General features: G+C 35.8%; 1 protein-coding gene across 17 annotated transcripts in view; it reads right to left on the reverse strand.

Annotated features, from left to right (window-relative positions):
* Positions 1-20648, reverse strand: part of PARD3 (par-3 family cell polarity regulator) — a 613392-nt gene that overhangs the window by 306473 nt on the left and 286271 nt on the right. For all 17 annotated transcript variants that reach the window (XM_074324700.2, XM_074324705.2, XM_074324703.2 and 14 more), the window contains one exon: positions 10899-11030. In XM_074324700.2, the coding sequence (XP_074180801.2) occupies positions 10899-11030 (132 nt within the window). The remainder of the gene's footprint in view (positions 1-10898; positions 11031-20648) is intronic.

A 20648-nucleotide genomic window follows, 5' to 3' on the forward strand; every position in this document is an offset into this window, starting at 1 on the left:
AAGAACGCCACCCCTTCCAAAACTCTTCCTTTTCCTTAGAGGAAAAGAGCAGGAATTGAATGGCTTATGCTTACTTTCAGCTCATATGCTGGCCAACTGTGTCAACAGCCTTCTGCTTTAAAGAATGTATAAAGGGAACTATTTTAAAGACATATCTAATCAGTTTAATAGATTTCATGGAACATCATGTAGTGAACAGGGTCTCTTGGGCATTGCTGGTGGGAGTATAACTTGATCCACCATCAGTTTGGAAACATCTATCCAAGTTATAAATGTATATACTCTTGTAAAAAGCCACAAATGTACGTATCTGGCTAAGAGATCCTCAGTGCAAAATGGCTTATGTATAAGGTTATTCACTGCAGTTATTGTTTGCAGTAGCAAATGATTGCAAACAACCTGCATGTGCACAAGCAGACAATAGCCATCTATACAAAAGAAAGTTATTAAACTGTTTCAAAAATACATACTTTTTATATTTCAATATGTAAATATTGCCAAGCCATATTCAGCAAAAATTCAAAGCACAGAAAATGGTAGACAAGTATTTATGTAAACGTGTAAAAAGAGAATATATTTTCACATTTGCTCATGAAAGAATGGTACTGTTTTAAAGGATTCACAAGAAATGAGTAACAGTGGTTGCAAATGGAGAGGCAACCTGGGGACTGAAAGGCAGCATTTTGTATTCCTGTATATAATCTTTGATTTTGGAACTCTAAATGTATTACCTTTGAAAAAACCCAAATAAATAACATCTAAAAAATAAAAAAAGAAATCACGTTATCAAACTAATCCCCATATAGTCCAATGAGTTATAGTGGCTTCCAAGGTAACAGGAAAGGCCTCCCTAATTCTAACCACTTATCTCATATAGAGCTCTAATGAGCCCTGAGGATAATGAGGAATTAATAGGGACAATTATCACCCTCAACTTAAAAAAAATAAAATTCTCTACAACCTGTGCTGTGTCATCATATCAAAATCAATTTCTTTAATTGAAACACTTTTTGTGCATTTCCATAAAAAAACAAAGGATAGTATTACTTCTCTCTTTGAAAATAATTTCTAAAACCCAATCAAATATCCAATTCTATCAAATATCCGTGTATAAAAAGAGAAGCTTTACTCAGAGCATTAAATGAACAAAATAATATCAAAAAGCTATATACTAAGTATAATATGCTAATGATAGCAAAATTTATACTAAGCATATTTTATATATTGAACACCAAACCTCCATTGCTAGCAGAAGAAAATTCACCTGTAAAACAAAATAAATGTTTGCCATCTTGGGGTCCCAAGAGTAATAGTATAATTCATTCTTCATTCTAATGAAAACAAATAACCACAGAACTCTCAGGAAAAAAAACATTAAAACAACAAAAAACAGCTCTCAAATGAAATATATAATATATTCAAGAAAGAATATTAACTATATCCTTCAACTCAATCGCTTATAAAGTATTAAATAAAATAAAATTCTTTTTCAAATATTGTTTTCACAAGTACATGGAAAATTTATCTGTTACTTTAGTTATAAATACAAAGAGTAATTTAATATTTTCTAACTAAATATTCTTACTATTTAAGTAATTAAATATTTTTAGCACTAACAGAATTGATGACTATGGTGGGCCTATAACATTTTGGGGGGCCGTTCTTTTCTCATGCCCCACTAAAGCCTCACTTAAGTAACTCACAGCAGGTCCGACCCTCCCATGACCTCAACAAAGCCTCAAAAGACTCAGGTGGCTTTCCCAGGGCTACTGTGATCAACTGTGATAGAGGAGAAATCATTAGGACACGAAGAGGCTGCTGGTAACAGCCTGACAGTGCTCACCGTTAACATTTGAGCCCACGTTCTTTCAATTACAAGATGTTCTCAGAGAAAGATCAAAAGTGATTAAATAAACTTTTGGATAAAGACGTCTATGCTCTGCACCATATCATCAAGTTATTTGAAGTAGGAACATTCATTGCTTTACTTTGACTGAACTTAGAATTTTTTTCTCCTATGTTGGTCCGTCAGTCTGAAATCATTTTCCAGACTTTTTTGCCATGTGCAGGCGCTAAGGTACATGCAATAATTCCATCTAACATCAATGACTTAAAAGTGTGACTGTGTTTTATAAGGTTTGCATATGTGTATGTCCTAATATTTAACTGGTTTCTTTCATTTACCTATCTGCAGATTTTAGCTCACATGGTAATTAGTAAAAATCACAGTTATCACCTGGCATTATAAAATAAATGGTCAATCTAGTGCACCCGATAAAGATATATCCATAATACATGGTACCAGAAAAAGTGAGGACATTATGGACTTTTTCCCTTCAATTTAATGAAACACTTATTCACCCAAAAATACATGGGGGCTTACTAGGAGCTACAAACACACACTAAAGAAGACCTGTGCCATTTTAGTGTGAGGAAACAGACAGAAGCAAGGACTAATTTAAATTCATAAATGTTAAAAGGATGGTGAGAGAAGAAATAATAATGGAAGGCAACAGGGATGTCACCCTCCTTCAAACATGGGGACTAGGGAAGTTCCCCTGAGCGGGAGAGATGTGACTTGATACATGAAACATTAGAAGGAACCAGATCTGTGAATTGGGAGGGACAGCAAGTCTGGCAGAGGCAATCAGGTGACAAAGGCTTGTGGTGGAGGGTGGATGTATTAATTGAGCATATACATGTATTTGCTGACCTGAAAGATCTAGTTCTCTCTCTCTCTCTCAGTCCTAAAACTAAGAAGGAAGGGATGGCAAGCAGAATACAGGTGAAGATGGATGCCCTGTGGGAGGTCAGGGAAGTCCAAGGAGGTGTGAGAAGAGCACAAACCCAGGTGTTTTGTAAATGTGATGGTGGAAGCACAACGATACTACTATAACACCGCTTCCGTTTTCTCCACAGAGGATGAAGTTTAGTCACAAGAGGGCCAGTTAATGAATTACTTCAGAGAATTAGGGATTACCAAAGATAGACACTAGTCTTCTTAAAGGGTTTAACTTAATTCCAATAAACATCGCTATTGCAATTTTGCCTTACAATTTGGGAATTACAGTATTTGTAGAAAAAGAAAAAAATTGCTCAGTCTTCCAATCTTATGAAGTTTGAGCTACTAAAACTAGAAACATAGAACATAAATAGAAACACAGAAACAGGAAGATGTGCTTATTATAAAGCAACATAATAACAAAAATACATGAAATGAAACCCCGGAACGCCGCCACATCATCAGGAGACTGTTGTGGAAACTTCATATTTATTTTCAGTCCTTTAATTTCTTTAAAATTTATTCAGCTACTAAAGAAAGCTGATCTACAATCTCCTTTCAGCCATAAGAGCAGAGAAAAAAGAAAAAAGTGAAGGGGGGGAAACGGCTCTTAGAAATACAGACCCGATGAAAACTCTGCCTATCCTCGTGCCCAGGGGGAAAAGAACATAAATCCATTGGGTAAAATGTTTTAGCACTTAAAATATCAATTTTTCAGGACCATTTCAGAATGTAGCTGAAAAAAGCCTGTCTGACACTGATGAAACAAAAGTAGAGCTACCTAGATCATACCATTCCTACTAGAAGTGGCTTATGAGTGATTCAATTTCTACAGGAAGTCTTCAGGAAATGGGTACATTTCCTGTGAGAACAACATACGTAAGGCTGAAAACGTAAATGCAATCTCTTAACTAGTATATTTTAAAAAATAGCAGTTCCACTGCTCGCTGAACGTAGGTAGACATAAAAAAATTTTCGAAAGCAACATACAAATCGGTGGGAATAAAGAGAGCATTAAAGCACATATTCTTTTCATTGTAATACTTAGTCGCACAGCTCACAACAAAAATCTTTAAGACAGCCTACAATGAAAATATAAAGAGGCACCTGAGGGTCATAACTAAAAATGAAAATGACTCTTTATCCACAGAGCAAGCTCTAAATGTCTGGTTCTAGCAGCTGTATTCTTAAGCAAGAAAATCATCAGCTACTGACAGATTCCCCATGAAGGTTAATCCACACACCACCAAAGATTTTTCACTCAGGAGAACTTCTGACTCACTTCCCTGCTGCTTACAGGCTTTTAGCTCCACAGGCCAAAAAAGCAATAAATAAAGGAACAGGAGAACTGACCAAGACCCTTGAAACTGCAGAACTCACTCCAAAAGCCAATGAGTAGTAGCATTGTGCCCCCCTAGCTCCCTTCATATTAGAAAGGGACCCAGATGCTTAGCAGTGACCAAGCAGAAGCCCGGGTAAGACACTTAGCATTCTTAAATGGTATCCATAGATCTAATCGTGCTAAAACCACATGTGCTTGCCAAAACCAAAAGTGAATAGAAAAGATGGACAGACACAGAGATTAGCACTAATGTCATTTTTGTGTCAGATTATGTTCTTCAGAAAAGAACCAGAGATGATTTTAAAAGATTAAATTTTATTCTAATTCTGATAAAATGCCACAGAAGCGAGAATCCAATTCTGAAAGGATGATGAGGGCATTACAAATACACCAGGGATGAAAATGAACCAGCCCAGCATACCAAATGGTATTTCCAAGATCCAAGGAGAAAATACTATTTAAGAAAAATAATTAGCTACTCAATACTAGAGAGAGTGGTTGAGGTATAACCATTAAGCCTATTCGTGCCTAAAATAAAGATGGGAAGGAAGTAGCGTCTAACAAGTGTCTACAATACTACACTAGAAACGGGATCTGCATTTCCACATGTACTACATCACTTAATTCTCACACTCAAAGTCAGTATCTGCTAAACAGGTATTACTGTCCCCATTTTATACACAGTGAAAATGAAGTTTGCAAAGTTTATACAACTTAGATAAGGCCACACAACCAGTGGATTGCGGGTCAGATGATAGGTTTCCAATCCCGGCACATAGCCCCTAGGCTCACACTGTTTCTCTTTACTGCTGAATTTCTGTAACGGTAAAATGCTGTGTGTCGCTCTCAAAAGAAAATACCACCCTAAGGCGCCCTGCATATTGGCTAGCAAGGCTCCCCGGGGAATTAGTGTGTCCATTCCAGAAGAATGTCCACCAGAGCCACTATGTTGCAATCCTATTCTTCACTTCAAGTCCACAGTTCCTTGATAATAAAAATAGAAATATGTACGGCTTATGGAAAACAGTGTGTGTCACATACACAGCGATGCTTTAATCACTATGTTTTAAAACAAATAATTTTAAGACATGTAGCAGTCATCCTATTATCAAAGAATAAAAAATAATGTCATTGGCATTGATATAGGCAGGTGACATGACAAGTCTCTTCAAAGGTTGTTTTGATATAATTTTTGGTTTTATTGTAACATGACAGTTTTCTGCTATGAAAAAAAAAAAACCACCTTTGGCATTTTATCATAAAAATTAAATTTTAAAACAATCTTAATGTTTTTAGTTTCTCCATTTGCTATTACTAGAGATAAACACAATTATGTTAGCTTCTGCACAAGTTCTACAACAGTTTGCCAATTAAGAAGAAATAATACTAATAAATCCCCTTCCTTTCAATAGATAACTGTAGAATTTTAGAATTTGAAGGCAAGGGGCTTTGATTGTTTTTAACCAGTTAATCCAAATAGTCATTTGGTTACTCAGTATCTGTGGGCTAAGAATAAGCAAACAAAATACATTTCAATTACTATTTGGCTGCACCATAACCTAATGTTATGTCCCAATAATGATGGCTACACCACTGAAGCCCTGTCTGGTCCCATGTCAAAACTTCCACAGCTTTTGCATGTTTTAGGAGGATAACCCTGCAGTCATTTCACTGATCAGTTTACGGCTGTTATAATAAAATTTCTGAAGAAGCCATTTTCTAATTTTGTAATTAAGGAAGTAGGATCATTTCATATTCTGGAAACCAACTTCTTTATGTCATCCAGGTGGTTCTTGGGGCTAGTGAAATAAGATTTTTTATAAAAGGCTAGTAAGCACTTAGGAAAGGAAGGGAATCTTCCCCCCATGAGGCAGATCAGAGGAAATACCAACTGTGAGGAGACGTGGAGAAGCAGAACTCAAGGCCTAATCACCCCACACCAAATCATTTCATCACACCAAGGAAAAGTAGGCAAAACTTGGTATCACAATTACTTATTGACTGTCTTAATTATTTGCTATAAACTACCCCCAGGTAAAATCTGGATAAGTTTAAAATGTTTCTTCACTACCATATATATATATATATATTCATATCCAAACTAGGCTCTAATATTTTTACATTTACTTTTGTCCTAGATCTTCAAAAAACGTCGTCTTTATCAAGTTATAATAAAAAGTAAAAATCAAATTTTCATAGAAACGTACCTTTTCCATGATTTATAAATATACTCATTGTGTATCATGTGAATATTAGCTATAATGCATATTTTCAAAAATATCAGTATAATACTTTTATAATAGTTGGACTATTCTTTTTTGAGAATAAGACAAATGATAAGCATTTATCCTCTAGCAGTCTTTTATTTAAATGTTTTCTATTTAACATTCATCTGTTTTCTCCGCCTAACTTCCAGCACTCAGCAAATACAGGCTAACGCAAAAACGGACACTATCCCTGTATTAGTCATCTTCATTTCAGGAGGAATAACTGAGCAAAAGTCAGAAATGTTCTGTTCTGCATGAAAAAAGTCTGAAGCAAAAGCATCATGACTGGAGACGGTGACAAAAATGCAAAAAATAAGAAAAAAGGCACTGTCATTGCTCTTAAAACTCCTGGCTTTCAGACTTTGAGACTTGACACGGAATGGTGGGACTCGCAGGCGAGAGTACAAAGGTGAGGGCACAGCAGTCACCGTCACACTCGAATTGTGTCATCACCAAACATTTAAGGTAGTTTTCCTCACACTGTGCCTCCTTCAGGATAATCTGCCAATTAGATGAAGTTTTTGCTTGACAGAAAGGACCCTAAAACATGGATTTTTCTCTAAAGGTCAGGGCAGCCATTCCCCTATAAGAAAGCTTAAGTGGCGGCTGGAATGTGCCTAGCACCTCCTTGCTATTTCTGTTAATTGGCTTCAGGCCTGTTCACCAAGACAAGGTAGTGAAAATGGCAGCCTCCCAATTAGCTTAATTTCCCTTAAGGTCCCTCTACTTTCTGGTCCTAAATTCTTCCAATCAGTATTGTAAAGTTCCTGCCTCCTCTTTCGTGGGATTTGTTAGTTGCAATAAGTGGTGGGGATATAGGTAAGAACAAGGTCAGCATATGATCTATCCATCAACATTAAACGACAGTCTACCAGAGTCAGGGAAATAGTAATGAATAAAAGGAATTCAGATTCCTTAAAGCATTGCCAAACATCAAAAATAAGGGCTTTGTTGCCTTTGTTTGTTTCTTGGGTCTGAGAGTCAAAATCTGGAAGCATGAAAGCTTTGTCAAGGCACACAACAACAACCCATTTATTTTTCAAATCCTTTGTGCTTCCTCTGAGATCTCTCAGAAAAAGGAAATCACAAGACTGACATAAGGATATCCTTTGAAAGACACACAGTCCTCTTCCTTCTGAGATGAACCTGGTAGAGGATTCCACTACCGGCTAGTCGGACCAAGGTGAACACTCCCTGAAAAAGAAAGACTACTATTTTTGGAAAAAATGTTGAGCATGACTCCAAGTGCTTGCTGGTACAGAGTTCTAATAAGATACATCACCTACTTTTGGGTATAGAGGTATAACATCAATATTCTAACAGTGGGAAAGAAGATTCAATATCCTCTTATGTAGGACCAATCCCACAAAAAAAGACACCTCCAGCTTCCAGAGGTGCCTGCTAGCTCAGCATTCCACACACTTTTTTCCTTTTCAACCCTACTGTTTATTCCCACTGGCAAAGCTGATGTGGTCATAATTGCCTTCAAAAAACAGAGCTAATGAGAGACAAGAACTCTAGTAGGAAATAGAGCAAACACAAAACCACTGGAGGTGTGTAAAATCTAGAACTCTGTTGACCTCTTCAGTCCAGATGGCATCACTAAAGCAAGACAGCCATCTGTTCTACCCTGGTGATCCCAAATCTTAAAGATGGAGGGTTGATTTTTTTAACCATTAAAACATTCTTTTTCTGTGTGATGCCATTCTCTTTATTATATTTTTAATGGTAAGAACTAAGGAGAAGAAAAAGCCACAGAAGAGACATCAGGCCATTAAAGTTAGATGACTCACAGGGAACAGTTAAAAGAATCAATCCACAATTAATTGAGAGTAGCTGGACTAGATTTCCGGTGTATGAAGCATAACCTATTAGTCCTCTTCAGCCCAAACAATTGTGTTTACTTTTAGCCAAAGTTGTAATATGAATTTGATTTGTTTTTGCTATTCCTGTCCAGTTAAGAAGATTCAGTCCAATTAATCATCCCGCTGATGTGAAATCATTAAATTTAGTGAATGAATTGCCATTTTTAAAACGTAAGCCAAGGAAGATGCTTTTAGGCTCAGGAATCATAGCTAATCTCATCTAAATTAGACTATATAGATTAAGGAAGTACTTACTAAAAAAATTTTAAAAAACTGATCGTGGAATGAATACTTCAAATAACTTCAACAGAAACAAATCAAGACTTAGTCTTTTGGGGAAAAAAATAATATGTGTGTGGCTTCTCAATGAAATCCCTTCTGCTTAAAAAAGAAACTATTTTACACAAAATTCACAAAGAAAAACTATATCACTTCCTTAAAAACACATCTATCACCACAGTAGTAAGGTAAGTTATATTTTTAGAATATAATTAAGTGTATCACATTTTTAAAACTCTGGGCTGACCAATTTTTCTCCTTATCCTACAATAAAAATGTCATATTTAGCATATTTAGCTAACTGTACCTTCCTCCTGGCTTTAACAGAACGCCGATTATGTTCAGTGATGAGCAGTTGTGTTTCAGAAAAGTGTGTTTAACACCTGCAGGAAGGTTAAACTGCCACACCCCAACCCCAGCCCCAGGAGGTCAAACTCAGTTAGTCTAAACCAACCGTGGTACTTCTACTCCCTTTGATTTGGAATCTGGGCAGACAAGTAATGCAATTCCCAATAACAAACCAGGAGGGGCATCTGTGGGTGGCGACTTGTGGGAAAGGTTTATTTGCTGTCCCAAAGAGCCACAAAGAAGCAAAAGGCACTGCTCCTCCTCCTCTGTGCAAGGCTGTGCTGGTTGGGGCTCTGGCAGTTAGGGACAGGGAGCCCTGTGGAGGCTCCCAGAAGAGACAGAGGATCCGGATCCTCAGTAAGATCACTGAGCTGCAAATGGAACCCCAACATTCCCTTCCTCCAGGCCCCTTGTTAATGAGTAAAGAACATTTTCTTATTATGTAGTCTAGATTTTCTAGTATTACGTAGCAGCCAATTTTAGCCAGGCATGATTCTAGCTCCTTGGCAGGTATTACATCTCTTGACAGCAACCATCTGCGGCAGGTTCTATGATTATCCCTATTTGATAAACGAGGAAACTGTGGACAAATTCACCAACATGTCCAAATCGAGTATCAAATATCATATAATAAATAGCTAGTAACCAGCCAGTCTGACTTTAGGCTGATGCTAAACTATCTAAATCTTAAAAACATGTTCTTCAAAGTACTAATGAGATAATAACACCAATTAGTGTTTGTATTATTTTGAGAAAATTATGTTTTTCCTAAGTAGAACTTCCATTTTTTAATTTAAAATTATTCCTATCACACAATTTTTCTGTATGCTAACATTTATTACAGGATGAAAATCATACTTTTGCCTTATCATCAGTGGTATCAAAGGCAAACTGTCCTTTTCTATTATTTCATATTCGAACACCTCACATACACAAAATTATTTCAGAAGGTTTATGCTATAAAACATAGATTGAGATTAAGTAAAACACTTCCGGTATTTTCCATTGACATTATTAATCTAAATTGAAAAATAGCTATTCCAGTATCTAGGCAATATAATTATTAATAATTTTAGAAATTACTGGGACAGATAAACAACAGAACATTCTCACTGAGTACTCCACTAGTTTTCCATCCGTATCTACATTTTAAGAAAATAAGTAATGAAATAACCAAAAAGTGGATTTTTAATATCAAAACTATTAAAACTGTAAAGAAAACACTGGCATTGCCATACAAAGAAAACACTGTGACTAACAATATATAATGAAGACCTTAAAAAGTAATACTGGAAGAATTTATTTTTTATACATCAAAACTTACCGGAGAAATTCTGTCTTCACATGAAGAGAAAGCCTCTCTAACAGTGATGTAACAACTTTGCACAGTCATTCTTCCCAAGACAGGAAGCCGTGATTTATACTCAGTAGAAAACTATTCTGAGTTTATGAATTGTAGATGGCTACCATGCAGAGTGAACTAAACAATTCTAAAGATGTATAAACCTAAAAAAATAGGTCCTTGACACTTATGAAAGGATACGTCCCCAAACCTGACAAACAATCTAAATTATGAATCAATACTATGGCATATATTTCTCTTATAACGTGAAGTCAGGTGTAACAGAAAATTTTAATTTGCCTCTTCAGATCCTTTGACTCACTGCCTATGAATGAAGAGAAGAACCCACGAATAGTCTTGAAAGTCTACTCATAAACTGCATTATTCTCTGCTAAACATCTCTCTATGCCTTAGCCACATAACATGCCCTGAAGTCGTGATTCAGAATCGATAGCAAATATTCGTAACTGCTTACGAGAAATCTTTGGTCAGGGGCCACCACATAAATATTCCTGATTAATGTTAGACAAACTCCAACATAGAGCCTATTATTTAACTAAAGTCTGTTAGACTAATTTACCTTTAATCATCATTGTAAGGGAGGGAACATATTTTGGGGTATGGACTACGAAGTTACACCAATGATGCGTGTGTAAGGATTCATTTATGTTACCTGTTCTTGCTTCTCCAGCCACTTGTCCACCATTGGGTGACTGGCACTCAGAGACGAGCGAGCATTGTCTCTCTGGAACTGGTTCGACCAGTTACTGGTATCCCGAGGGAGGCTTCTGTAGTTTTCATCTTTCTATTAAAAAAGAAACAAAAAGTTGTCTTGTAAAACTCCAGACCTTGCAAATTCATGATGTACCTGGTTTGTCAAATGTAGCAGAAAAATGATTCTACATATTTATTTTTACTAGTTTATACAAAATAGCTGACTAAGGACATTTCATCCAGATTAGACCTCAGAAATGGGGTCACTTGCCTAGGACCAGGGATGGAGCATGGAAGTAGCCACAACCTATGTCCACAAGAAGACAAATCAAGGTAACTCTGCACTCCGTCCCATCAACATCCCAGGCCAAGTATATGCACCAGAAAACAAAAAGTATTTCCACACAACACATTCACTATCTCTCAATCGTGGCATTTTCTCTTTTCTTCTTCTTTCCAGTCTTAGAACATAATATTGTGAGTAGTTTCTATAATTTACCAAACATGTTTAAAACAAGGAAGACTAATGAATTGCTCCTTATTTAAATCTTGGTAGTTTTATGACTTTGGGCAAGACACTTAAAACCCTCTGGGCTGCATTAATTCAAATATCAAGTAAAGAAAAAAAATTAATTTATCTCAATACATGGTACATAATACACATAATTATTCACCCCAACATGCTTATGACAAGTGATAGCTTTCCACAAAAACCTAGTTAATAAATGTTTATTTAATATATCCCAGGGCAACCAAATGATACTGGGTGTTTCTTTTAAATAATAACTTAAAATAACTTCCTTTGGCTTTGGAACTATAAAACTTAATTTCAATGTTCAGAAAAAAAATGAGAAGGCTAGGAATTCAAAGGTAGGACACTCAAACATTTTAGCTCAGTAACTAAAATGAATCTCATACAAGAACAAATTAAAAATGTTAACCTCACTTCAACCCACTTACATCAGTGTCCCACTTTATGAGAAGTAGCAAAACATCCTCCTTACTAATTGTGCTAAAGGTAGTCTGGCTACATATTATACACATGATTGATTCTGATTCTTCATTACTTAGACCATGAGCAGCAAATACAAACATAGAAACACGGAAGTGTAATATAACAGGTTTCTGTTGTATAGACCTTAGCAATAGACCAGGATATTGCCTTTTGTTCCTTCATGAATTCCATCAGAGAATAAAACTTAAAAATGAATTGATAGTCTTGGACCTCTGTCAACACTGTGACATACGAAAAAAAAATTTTTAATCTATAAATATTTACCATTATTAACTTTAGCATGAAACTCTATAAGTATTTTTTTAATTAACCTACAAAAAATAAACTTTTAAAACTCAACAGTAGTACTAAACATTAGCAGCAAGTACTTTTTACTAGGAAAACTGTATTTCTGGTTAGTGCAGCTGAAGAATGCTGTCACGGAGCATAACACAAGTGTGGGAGAAATGCTGGTAAGATTCAGATGCCGCTCCAGGCCCGAGGATTCGGGACTGACCTTGCACATAGGAATGTCTACACTGTAAAATAAGCAGAGGACGGAAACAAAATCTAAAGAAAAAAAAATGAAGCAAATGGAGAAACCAAAGTTCACTGTATCTCCAAATACTAAGAGATCCTCCTTAAGACTTGAACATAACTTCAGAACAAAGCAAAACTATCTGTTTCACATGATAGTCCATAAAACTTACTGACAAGAAATTCAATTAAAAAATGTTAGATAAATGTATTAATAACAGAACTTTAAATGTCCACGAAGAGAAGGATTGGAAGTGTGGAGAAACACAGGTGGAGTTTTTATGTCAAGAATCTTGGGGCTAACTACCACTGGGTAGGGACCAGGCTTTTCTATTCATTTTCCACTTCGAAGGCAATTACTACACCAACTCTTTGAAAGTGAATAATTAAACAAAAGATATTAAACATCTATTCTGTTTCTCAATAAAAACTGTATTTCAAAGAAGCTCATAGTGGCAGTAGGTGAGGAGAAGCCTGTATTTTCAGAAAAATGCCAAGTAGTAAAAACAGAATAATTAATAACATTTTTTAAATCTCCATTTTCAACTCCTAATGAAATAATTCATTCAGGCAAAGATGCTGAAACTGATAAGTAAAAAGTGGATAGTAAAATGGACAGTAACCTAATACCACATGCAAAAGGGAAAAATCTTAAAAATGAAGAAACCAGATGCCACAAAATTCTCACTTTTCTTGGTGTCGAGAAGTTACTGTTATTTCCCTTTGATTTCTTTTGAATCTCTGTCACTATTCCTCTTCCCTTAAATGGCTCTCGCTGACTCTATCTATGGACTGCTTACTATTGTCTCACTGCGCAAGCTCACAAAAATGTCCAATTTCAAAGCCTCCTTCTGGAAAACTTCGAGGCACAGGTCACCAACGCTAAACTTTTTCCTGAATTCATGATCTAAATCTCCAACACAGTGTCACAAAGATACCTCAAAAATCAATAGATCCAAAATGAAAACTCATCAATTCTGGCACCCTTCTGAAAAACAGACATAATCCTCCTCACCTCTTTCTTCCCTCTCTAATCCCCACAGTCGCTAGATCTTGGTAACCCACTGTTCTCTGCCCACATTTTACAGTCTGGCCATCACCCTAGTTCGGGACCAACTTGTCTCTCAGCTGAATCACAGCACCCTTCTAACGACCTGGCGTGGCTTATCTTCTCCAACAACGATCTCGGCGGCTTCCCGCAGATTTTTCTACCATGTATGTTAGGTAACATCACACCTGGGACAAGCACTGTAGGTGACATGGGGAACCTGCAGACAACTGTGCTTATTGGGCCACACACCGCTTCACCTTCACTCATGATCTTTGTGGGCCTCAACTCCCAAGAAAGAACCTTTCTTCTGTAAAACTACGTATCATTCTTCAACACCCAGTTCAAAGGCTGCTTTCTCTAAGAAGCACTCCCTATTCTCAACAGAATTAATAATACCATGCTATTTTTTTACCACTATAGTCTACTTGTACTTCTAGCTATAGTTCTAACTTTAAATTCAGTTTAATTTTTAAAATTGCGATTTCCATTATTACAGGGAAACTTGGGCGGCAGCTCAGCGTTCACCTTCAAAGCCAAGCACTGACCTCAGTGGCCCACACCAGTGTACATGGGTTTGTCTGGAATATTACATATGTTTCCTATTTTCACACGGTTTCAGAAGACCAACACTTGAAAAGAATGCTTCATAAGTTGTTTTAAACATTAATAAAGGGGACGGCCGGATGGCTCAGTTGGTTAGAGCGCAAGCTCTGAACAAGAGGGTTGCCGGTTCAATTCCCACCATGGGATGGTGGGCTGTGCCCCCTACAACTAAAGATTGAAAACAGCACCTGGACTTGGAGCTGAGCTGCGCCCTCCACAACCAGACTGAAGGACAAAGACTTGACTTGGAGCTGATGGGCCCTGGAGAAACACACTGTACTCCAATATTCCCCAATAAATCTTTTTTAAAAATTGATAAGGGAATGATTTAAAAGGTAAAAAGATAAACCAGTGAAAATGTATTCTGACTAAAAAGTAGTAATTGTACTTTTAAATTTATACTAAAAGATGTATACCATTGTTATATGCCTATTTCAATGTAATGGCACACCTACAGTATGCAATGACTGTGGAAAATGTGATTTCAAATTGCATCTAAAAAGAAGTGTGACATTTATCCATGTACATCAATTATGATATGTAATTCATGGAGGAGGCCACCACAGGGTAATCATATAAATGAAGGGCCACAGATCAAAAGGTCAGTCCTTTGGAACTCTACTTGAAAAATACTATAATACAATTTTATATTCTTAGAATCAACTCTAAGAAGTTAATTGATAAGAAAAGTAAAACTGACATTAACCCCTCATAACAAAAATGTTTTCCTAATTCAGCAGTGTTATGGTAAAGTCAATAATGAGTTCATATACTAATTTATTTGTGATGTGTGAAAAGTAAATTGCAGTAATCTTCAGTCACTGTAAGGTAAGTGAAGAATTTCTAAGATACATTGTTATTAATCGCTATGCAACATATCCATTATTTTGTTGATAGCATCATTCAGGTATTACTAGCATTTCAGCTATGATCTTGCTGATAATTTTGTCCAAAGCTTAAATCAAGTACATATGGAGAACATAGTTCTATAAAGATGTAATTCTGTACTTACAATGTGAGTGCATTAATAAACACCATGACATGCAATATATTTTTTACTTCACAATATATGCTTGTTTCTAATTAAAATGTATACAGTACCTTTTTTCAATTTGGAAACATTTCTTTTAGTGTAAATGATTTTTAAAATATGATAGTCTCAACTATGCCTATGTAAGACTATCTTCATTTTTCAAGGATCAAACTAAACTACAAAAAAAAGTCAAATTTTTTAAGTTAAATATATTTGTAAAACCTATATTTCATAACCTACACAGAAAACAAAACCAGCAAATTTTCTGCCATTAATATTTTTGCAACAAGTTAGAGCGGTATTTATAATAAATTGAAGAATGTGATTTTAAATTGATTTTATTCTATGATCAAATTAATGCCTCCAATTTTTATGTTGGTAAACTTCAAAGCAAAAATACAAACCTTTTTCTTTAGACTTATAAAAATCTATCAGTAGTACCAGTACGCAAAATCCTAAAGATCACTAAATTTGCTAATGAAAAAAATAATTTATTACAGTAAAGTCAGTACTTTATCGAAAAGATTATTTAAGAAAAATACCATAAGGAAATACTTTTTTTTCTTTTTTAATTATAACATTAATCCTCCACTTATGAGGCTGCCCCAAACAGCCACTCGGCTTTGCTGCTGGGTAAGAAACTTTTCCTCTTGCCAGAAAAAAACAGATGTTCCTGCTGTGATCAGGGATTTTTCTTATCATCTAAATGTACTGCCACATCATCAGGTGTCAAAAGCCACCCAGGCTGAGAAATGCATATTAATTCACTGCTCCCTGGTAGCAGTACCCTGGTTACGGAATAAATCTCTTTCAGGGTAGGGACAGTAACTGTCCTCTCTCCCCTCTCAACCCTCCCCAAGCCAATTACAATTCAATAAAAATCACACAGAACCCACCAATACCTTGGGATAGAAGCTTATTCCTGGCATGCTAAGCTGCAGCTCCAAGGCTTTATCTCTCAGAAACAGCTATTTAGCTGATGGTCAGATTTCTTGGCAAGCTCACACCCTATGTTGCAGAAATATAGGAATATTCCTTGAACATTACAGAAGTAATGGATATTTCTATATTAGCATAGGAAACTCAGGTACCTTTTCACTGTTTTAATGTAAAAATTCCAAACACTTTTTAAAATATCAATAGGCATTGTGTTATATTTTGAAATACTAAATACGCGATGCATATAAATTTCACTTTTACATCCTCTATGCATCCTATGCTTTAAAATATTCACATGTGGTTTTCGGACTTTAAATTTATAGTATTTTTCAACTTTTTGATTGTGGTCAAAGAGAAGAATCCAGTTTTCTACTTTATTATTTACCAAAGAAAGGATACAGAAAAACAAAGAAACATTTTCAGGATGTCTAACCTGATATTATGAGACTAAAGTGAAAATAGTAACTATGGCTAAGGACAATTTTTTTTAATTACACGAAGTTTGCTGAAATCATCAGTAATCATAATAAGTCAATGTAGCAGACCCACTTCCCTCTCTGGGGCCAGAGTTTATCTTTTGTGCCTTTTAATGGCTACACCAGAGCACAACCTTGGAAGCAATGCCAAGACTAAAGCTTAGGAGAAGATAACAACTATAAAATGGTCTGTAAATAGGATTGTTGTCTATGTATTTTTCTGACTTTTAAATCATCTCTAGATAATAAATGAGAACAAGATGAGGGGAGGGATATGGGGCGGTGGGAGGGGCGGATAAATCAACTCACACAAAACAATACAGGTTTGATAACCAACACGTAAAAAAAGGCAGAAAGTGAGACAGTCCCTATCCATTTAAACCAATGCCTCTTAAGACATTTATAAAAACAAACAGGATTTTAATCCAAATGCAATGTTTATCACTGTTTATCCTACACACATGGCTATTTTGAAGTATAATAAACTGAAAAGCATTATTTTAAATCCACAGTGAACAATGTCCTACATGTAATGCCTAATGTTGAGCTGAGGTCAAGCAATTTCCATATTGGCTGTAATTCCTGTTGTGAATAAGCATAAACACTGGTACGTGCACACGTCTCACTTTCATTCTCCATAGTTGCTTTCTTCCACATTCTTAATCATTATTAATGAGAATGGAAGAGACAAAGGACAGAGTGTTTATAAATTTGTTTCTACTTCTGAGCAGAACTATGACAAGACAAAGAGGAAATGAGAACATCCGTACATTTTTGTCAAAACAAAATTTGTCTATTAGTAGACTATATCTATTAGTAACAGACACGTAGTCTACTAAAGTGCGATAGAATGTGCAGCAAGAGACATGGACTATACTAACATTGTCACTTTTTAAAAATTTTTAAATGAAAGGGTCAAAATCCTGAGATCTTGAATGATAAAACATTTATTATTATAGTATCTCTGTAGCTCAAATTCCATAATAAATATTTTATTTTTAAATCTCTATCTTAATCTCCTTTACAAAGTGAGTTTAAGTTTTGAACAAGAATCAGTACTTTACCCAAGCAAATTTTCCTTTTATTAATGTACAAAATAAAATCTTCTAGCATGTACATCAAGTTTTATTAGTTTTTTTTCCTTTGAAATGTTAAGGGTACATAATTCCTAAAACTCATTCTGGCCTGAAAAATCTGAACTAAATGTCTGAACTCATGTCTTTTCCAGTCTTTACGATACATGCTCAATCGCTTCTAGGCCACAGAATTACATTTAGATCAATGGAAAACTCAAGCATGTTCAATATGCCAGAAAATAAAAATCACACTGGAACTCTCTTTAACATATATGTATTATTTGAGAATTATAACTTGAGAATTATGATTAATTTTGCAAATAAGTTTCCTGTCATACAGCAAATCTTTGAGGTTGATAATGCTGACAAAACCAGAAGCGTAGCATTGTGGTTTTGTCTCACATACCTCCCACTGGCCAGTACCTGGCTACCAGGCTTCCTATCAGACAAGAGAAGTAAACCCCAGAATGTGGATCTGCATCCAGCTCTGAGCATAAAGGGATCTGATAGGAGAAAAGGTTGGTCAAATCTCTCACAGGAGCAGGTCGCTTTACAAAGGCCATGATGTCTCCAGAGGTGAGCATCAGAAGGCAGATTTCTCTGAACCCCCAGATCTGCTCTTGGGACAGCCCACGAAATCCACGAAGAAGAGAGAGATCAGCAAAACTCAGCCTCATTCAGGCTACTTATTTGAACCAATTTCCCCAGTTGTCCCTAACCCACTTCCACAGTTCAGAATGCCATGAAAAACTTTAGATACAGACTTTTAAAGCTGAAAGGAAAAACCTAGAGAACATCCAGGTTAACCTCTTAATGTCTGAAAGAAGACATGGGGTCAGAGAAGTTATGACAAATGTTCCGTGGAGATCAGGATGACTAACCGGTTCCCATGGTTATAATTACCCACTTTCAATGTCCAATTTCTGAGTAATAGAAACCTCTCACTCCCACTCTAACCAGGAACTGTAGTTTACCTGGTAAGTTCTGATATCCAGCCATTCCTGCACAGTGATCCCCTCCCACAGGAAACTATCTCCTGAGATCTTGTAGATAAAGTAGGGCAAAGCCATTACATAATCTCGAATCACAAATTATATTCACACTAAAGATGGTTGGTTCTTTAATAAATACTACATAGTCTTAAGGAATAATCATGAGCAAAACGTCTGTTTTAAAATTGTTTTAAATTACAATGATCTCTTGCCAGGTATAACAAGGATCATCTCCCGTATCGGAAGGAAGGAAACAAACATAAGGTGGTGGGGAGGATGTAGATGGCAAGGTAAATTTAATATTTCGCCAAATTACAAAATTGTTAGCTCCATCTGGACTCTGAGAAGTGAGGGAAGGAACAGAGCTAAAAGGGAAGCAGCAATAACAACAGCTCCCATTTTATTTCTTGCACAGTATTTCATAAAAACCAACATGACCATTTAACTGTCCTATAGCCATAAGCATTCCACAATCAGAAAATGTCAGGAATAGAGAAAATGGGCGACCTTCAACCAAGCGGAAAGGTATGAGGAAAACACAAAATATAAATACTTCATGTCAGATTACATTTTGAAGAACGTGGCTCATTTTCTAAAACCATGAAAAAGATAAAGAGCAACATTTGACTAATGTTGGGCTTGACTTTGAAAAGTAAATTTAAATATGAAACAATTTGAAAATATTTTACAAAGTGTTACCTATGTCTTATCTTAAAGGCAACAAATACCCATCCATATTTCATTTTCTTTCCAAAACACAGAACTGTACATGTTTGTATCTCAAAACTAAATAACAGTAGCATTTGCATTGGAAGCAATTTGCATAGTATACAAAGAGAAGAAGGGAACAGATGCTAGGGATGGGGGAGAGCATGTAAAATATTTACAGTAGTTGCCTAATTTCAAAATATCGAGTCTTACACATTTTCTAAATACGCAACAAATCTTACATTTATCTATCTATTTTTCACCTTAATTTTAAAACAACATTTTGTGTGTGTGTGTGTGTGTGTGTGTGTGTGTGTGTGTGTATATATATATTCAAAGAAATTACAAAAATTTGTAAATCGTGAAATTTGCACCATATATAACTAGCTAGTTATATATATGTAAATATTAGCATTTCCTTCTTAGACTTTTCAGTTCATAATCGTAACTTCAATAACGGGGTGGATTAGCAGAACTGGCTAATTTCCGTGAAGTCCCTAGGTACAGTCGACAATTTAGCTTTCTTAAAGTTCTCCCCTTAATTGTGAAATTGCTCCCTCAGGTAAACCATCTCCACAGATACATTTTTGAAAATGTTCATTTTCACTTATCATAATCCCATCCTACGTATTGCCTCTCATACAATAATAACTTTTCTGGAGAATTCCATCTCCACACAGGAAGCATTTAACGTAAAGAAACTGATGGCCCAAACTTCTAAAAATTAAATCCTTCTTTTCAACACCATCAGTAGAAAAAACATATTCTCTGAGCAAGATATTAATTGTCAAGGAAACTATTTTAGTCCCCAAAGTATAAATGAAAGTTATAATTTAAAAATGTGATTCTGGGAAATTTTTGAGTAATTACTGCTGAAACCCCCACCCCCCAAAAAATCCCTTAATAATCTGAATGAAGTGGAACTAAAACAGCTGTTGCACCAGAATGTCTCCACAAAAATTAAAGACAAAAGTGGGAGTTACCCAGGTATGAGAATGCAGTATGCTTAAAACTGGTAAGCACTTCTCAAATTCAGACTTGTCATAGGGAAGAGTGCCAACCAAAAATTACTATTCAATAAAACCAGTTGAAGAACTTTTAATGTAACTCATTTCCAAAGAGAAAAATGTATTTCAGGAAATGACCAGATGTGTCAGAAGGTTCAGAGACCTGTGGCTGATTCCTAGTCCTGTACATTCAATTATCTGTGCATCAACTGCCATCTCTGATTCTTGGCACAAAATGTGGTTGGTACAACCACCCTATAAAGCTGGATTTAAAAGAAAAGACAAAAACTTCT

This window comes from Rhinolophus sinicus, chromosome 1, assembly GCF_057876585.1.
Source record: "Rhinolophus sinicus isolate RSI-liver-muscle chromosome 1, RSI-T2T, whole genome shotgun sequence".
NCBI classification, from domain to species: domain Eukaryota; kingdom Metazoa; phylum Chordata; class Mammalia; order Chiroptera; family Rhinolophidae; genus Rhinolophus; species Rhinolophus sinicus.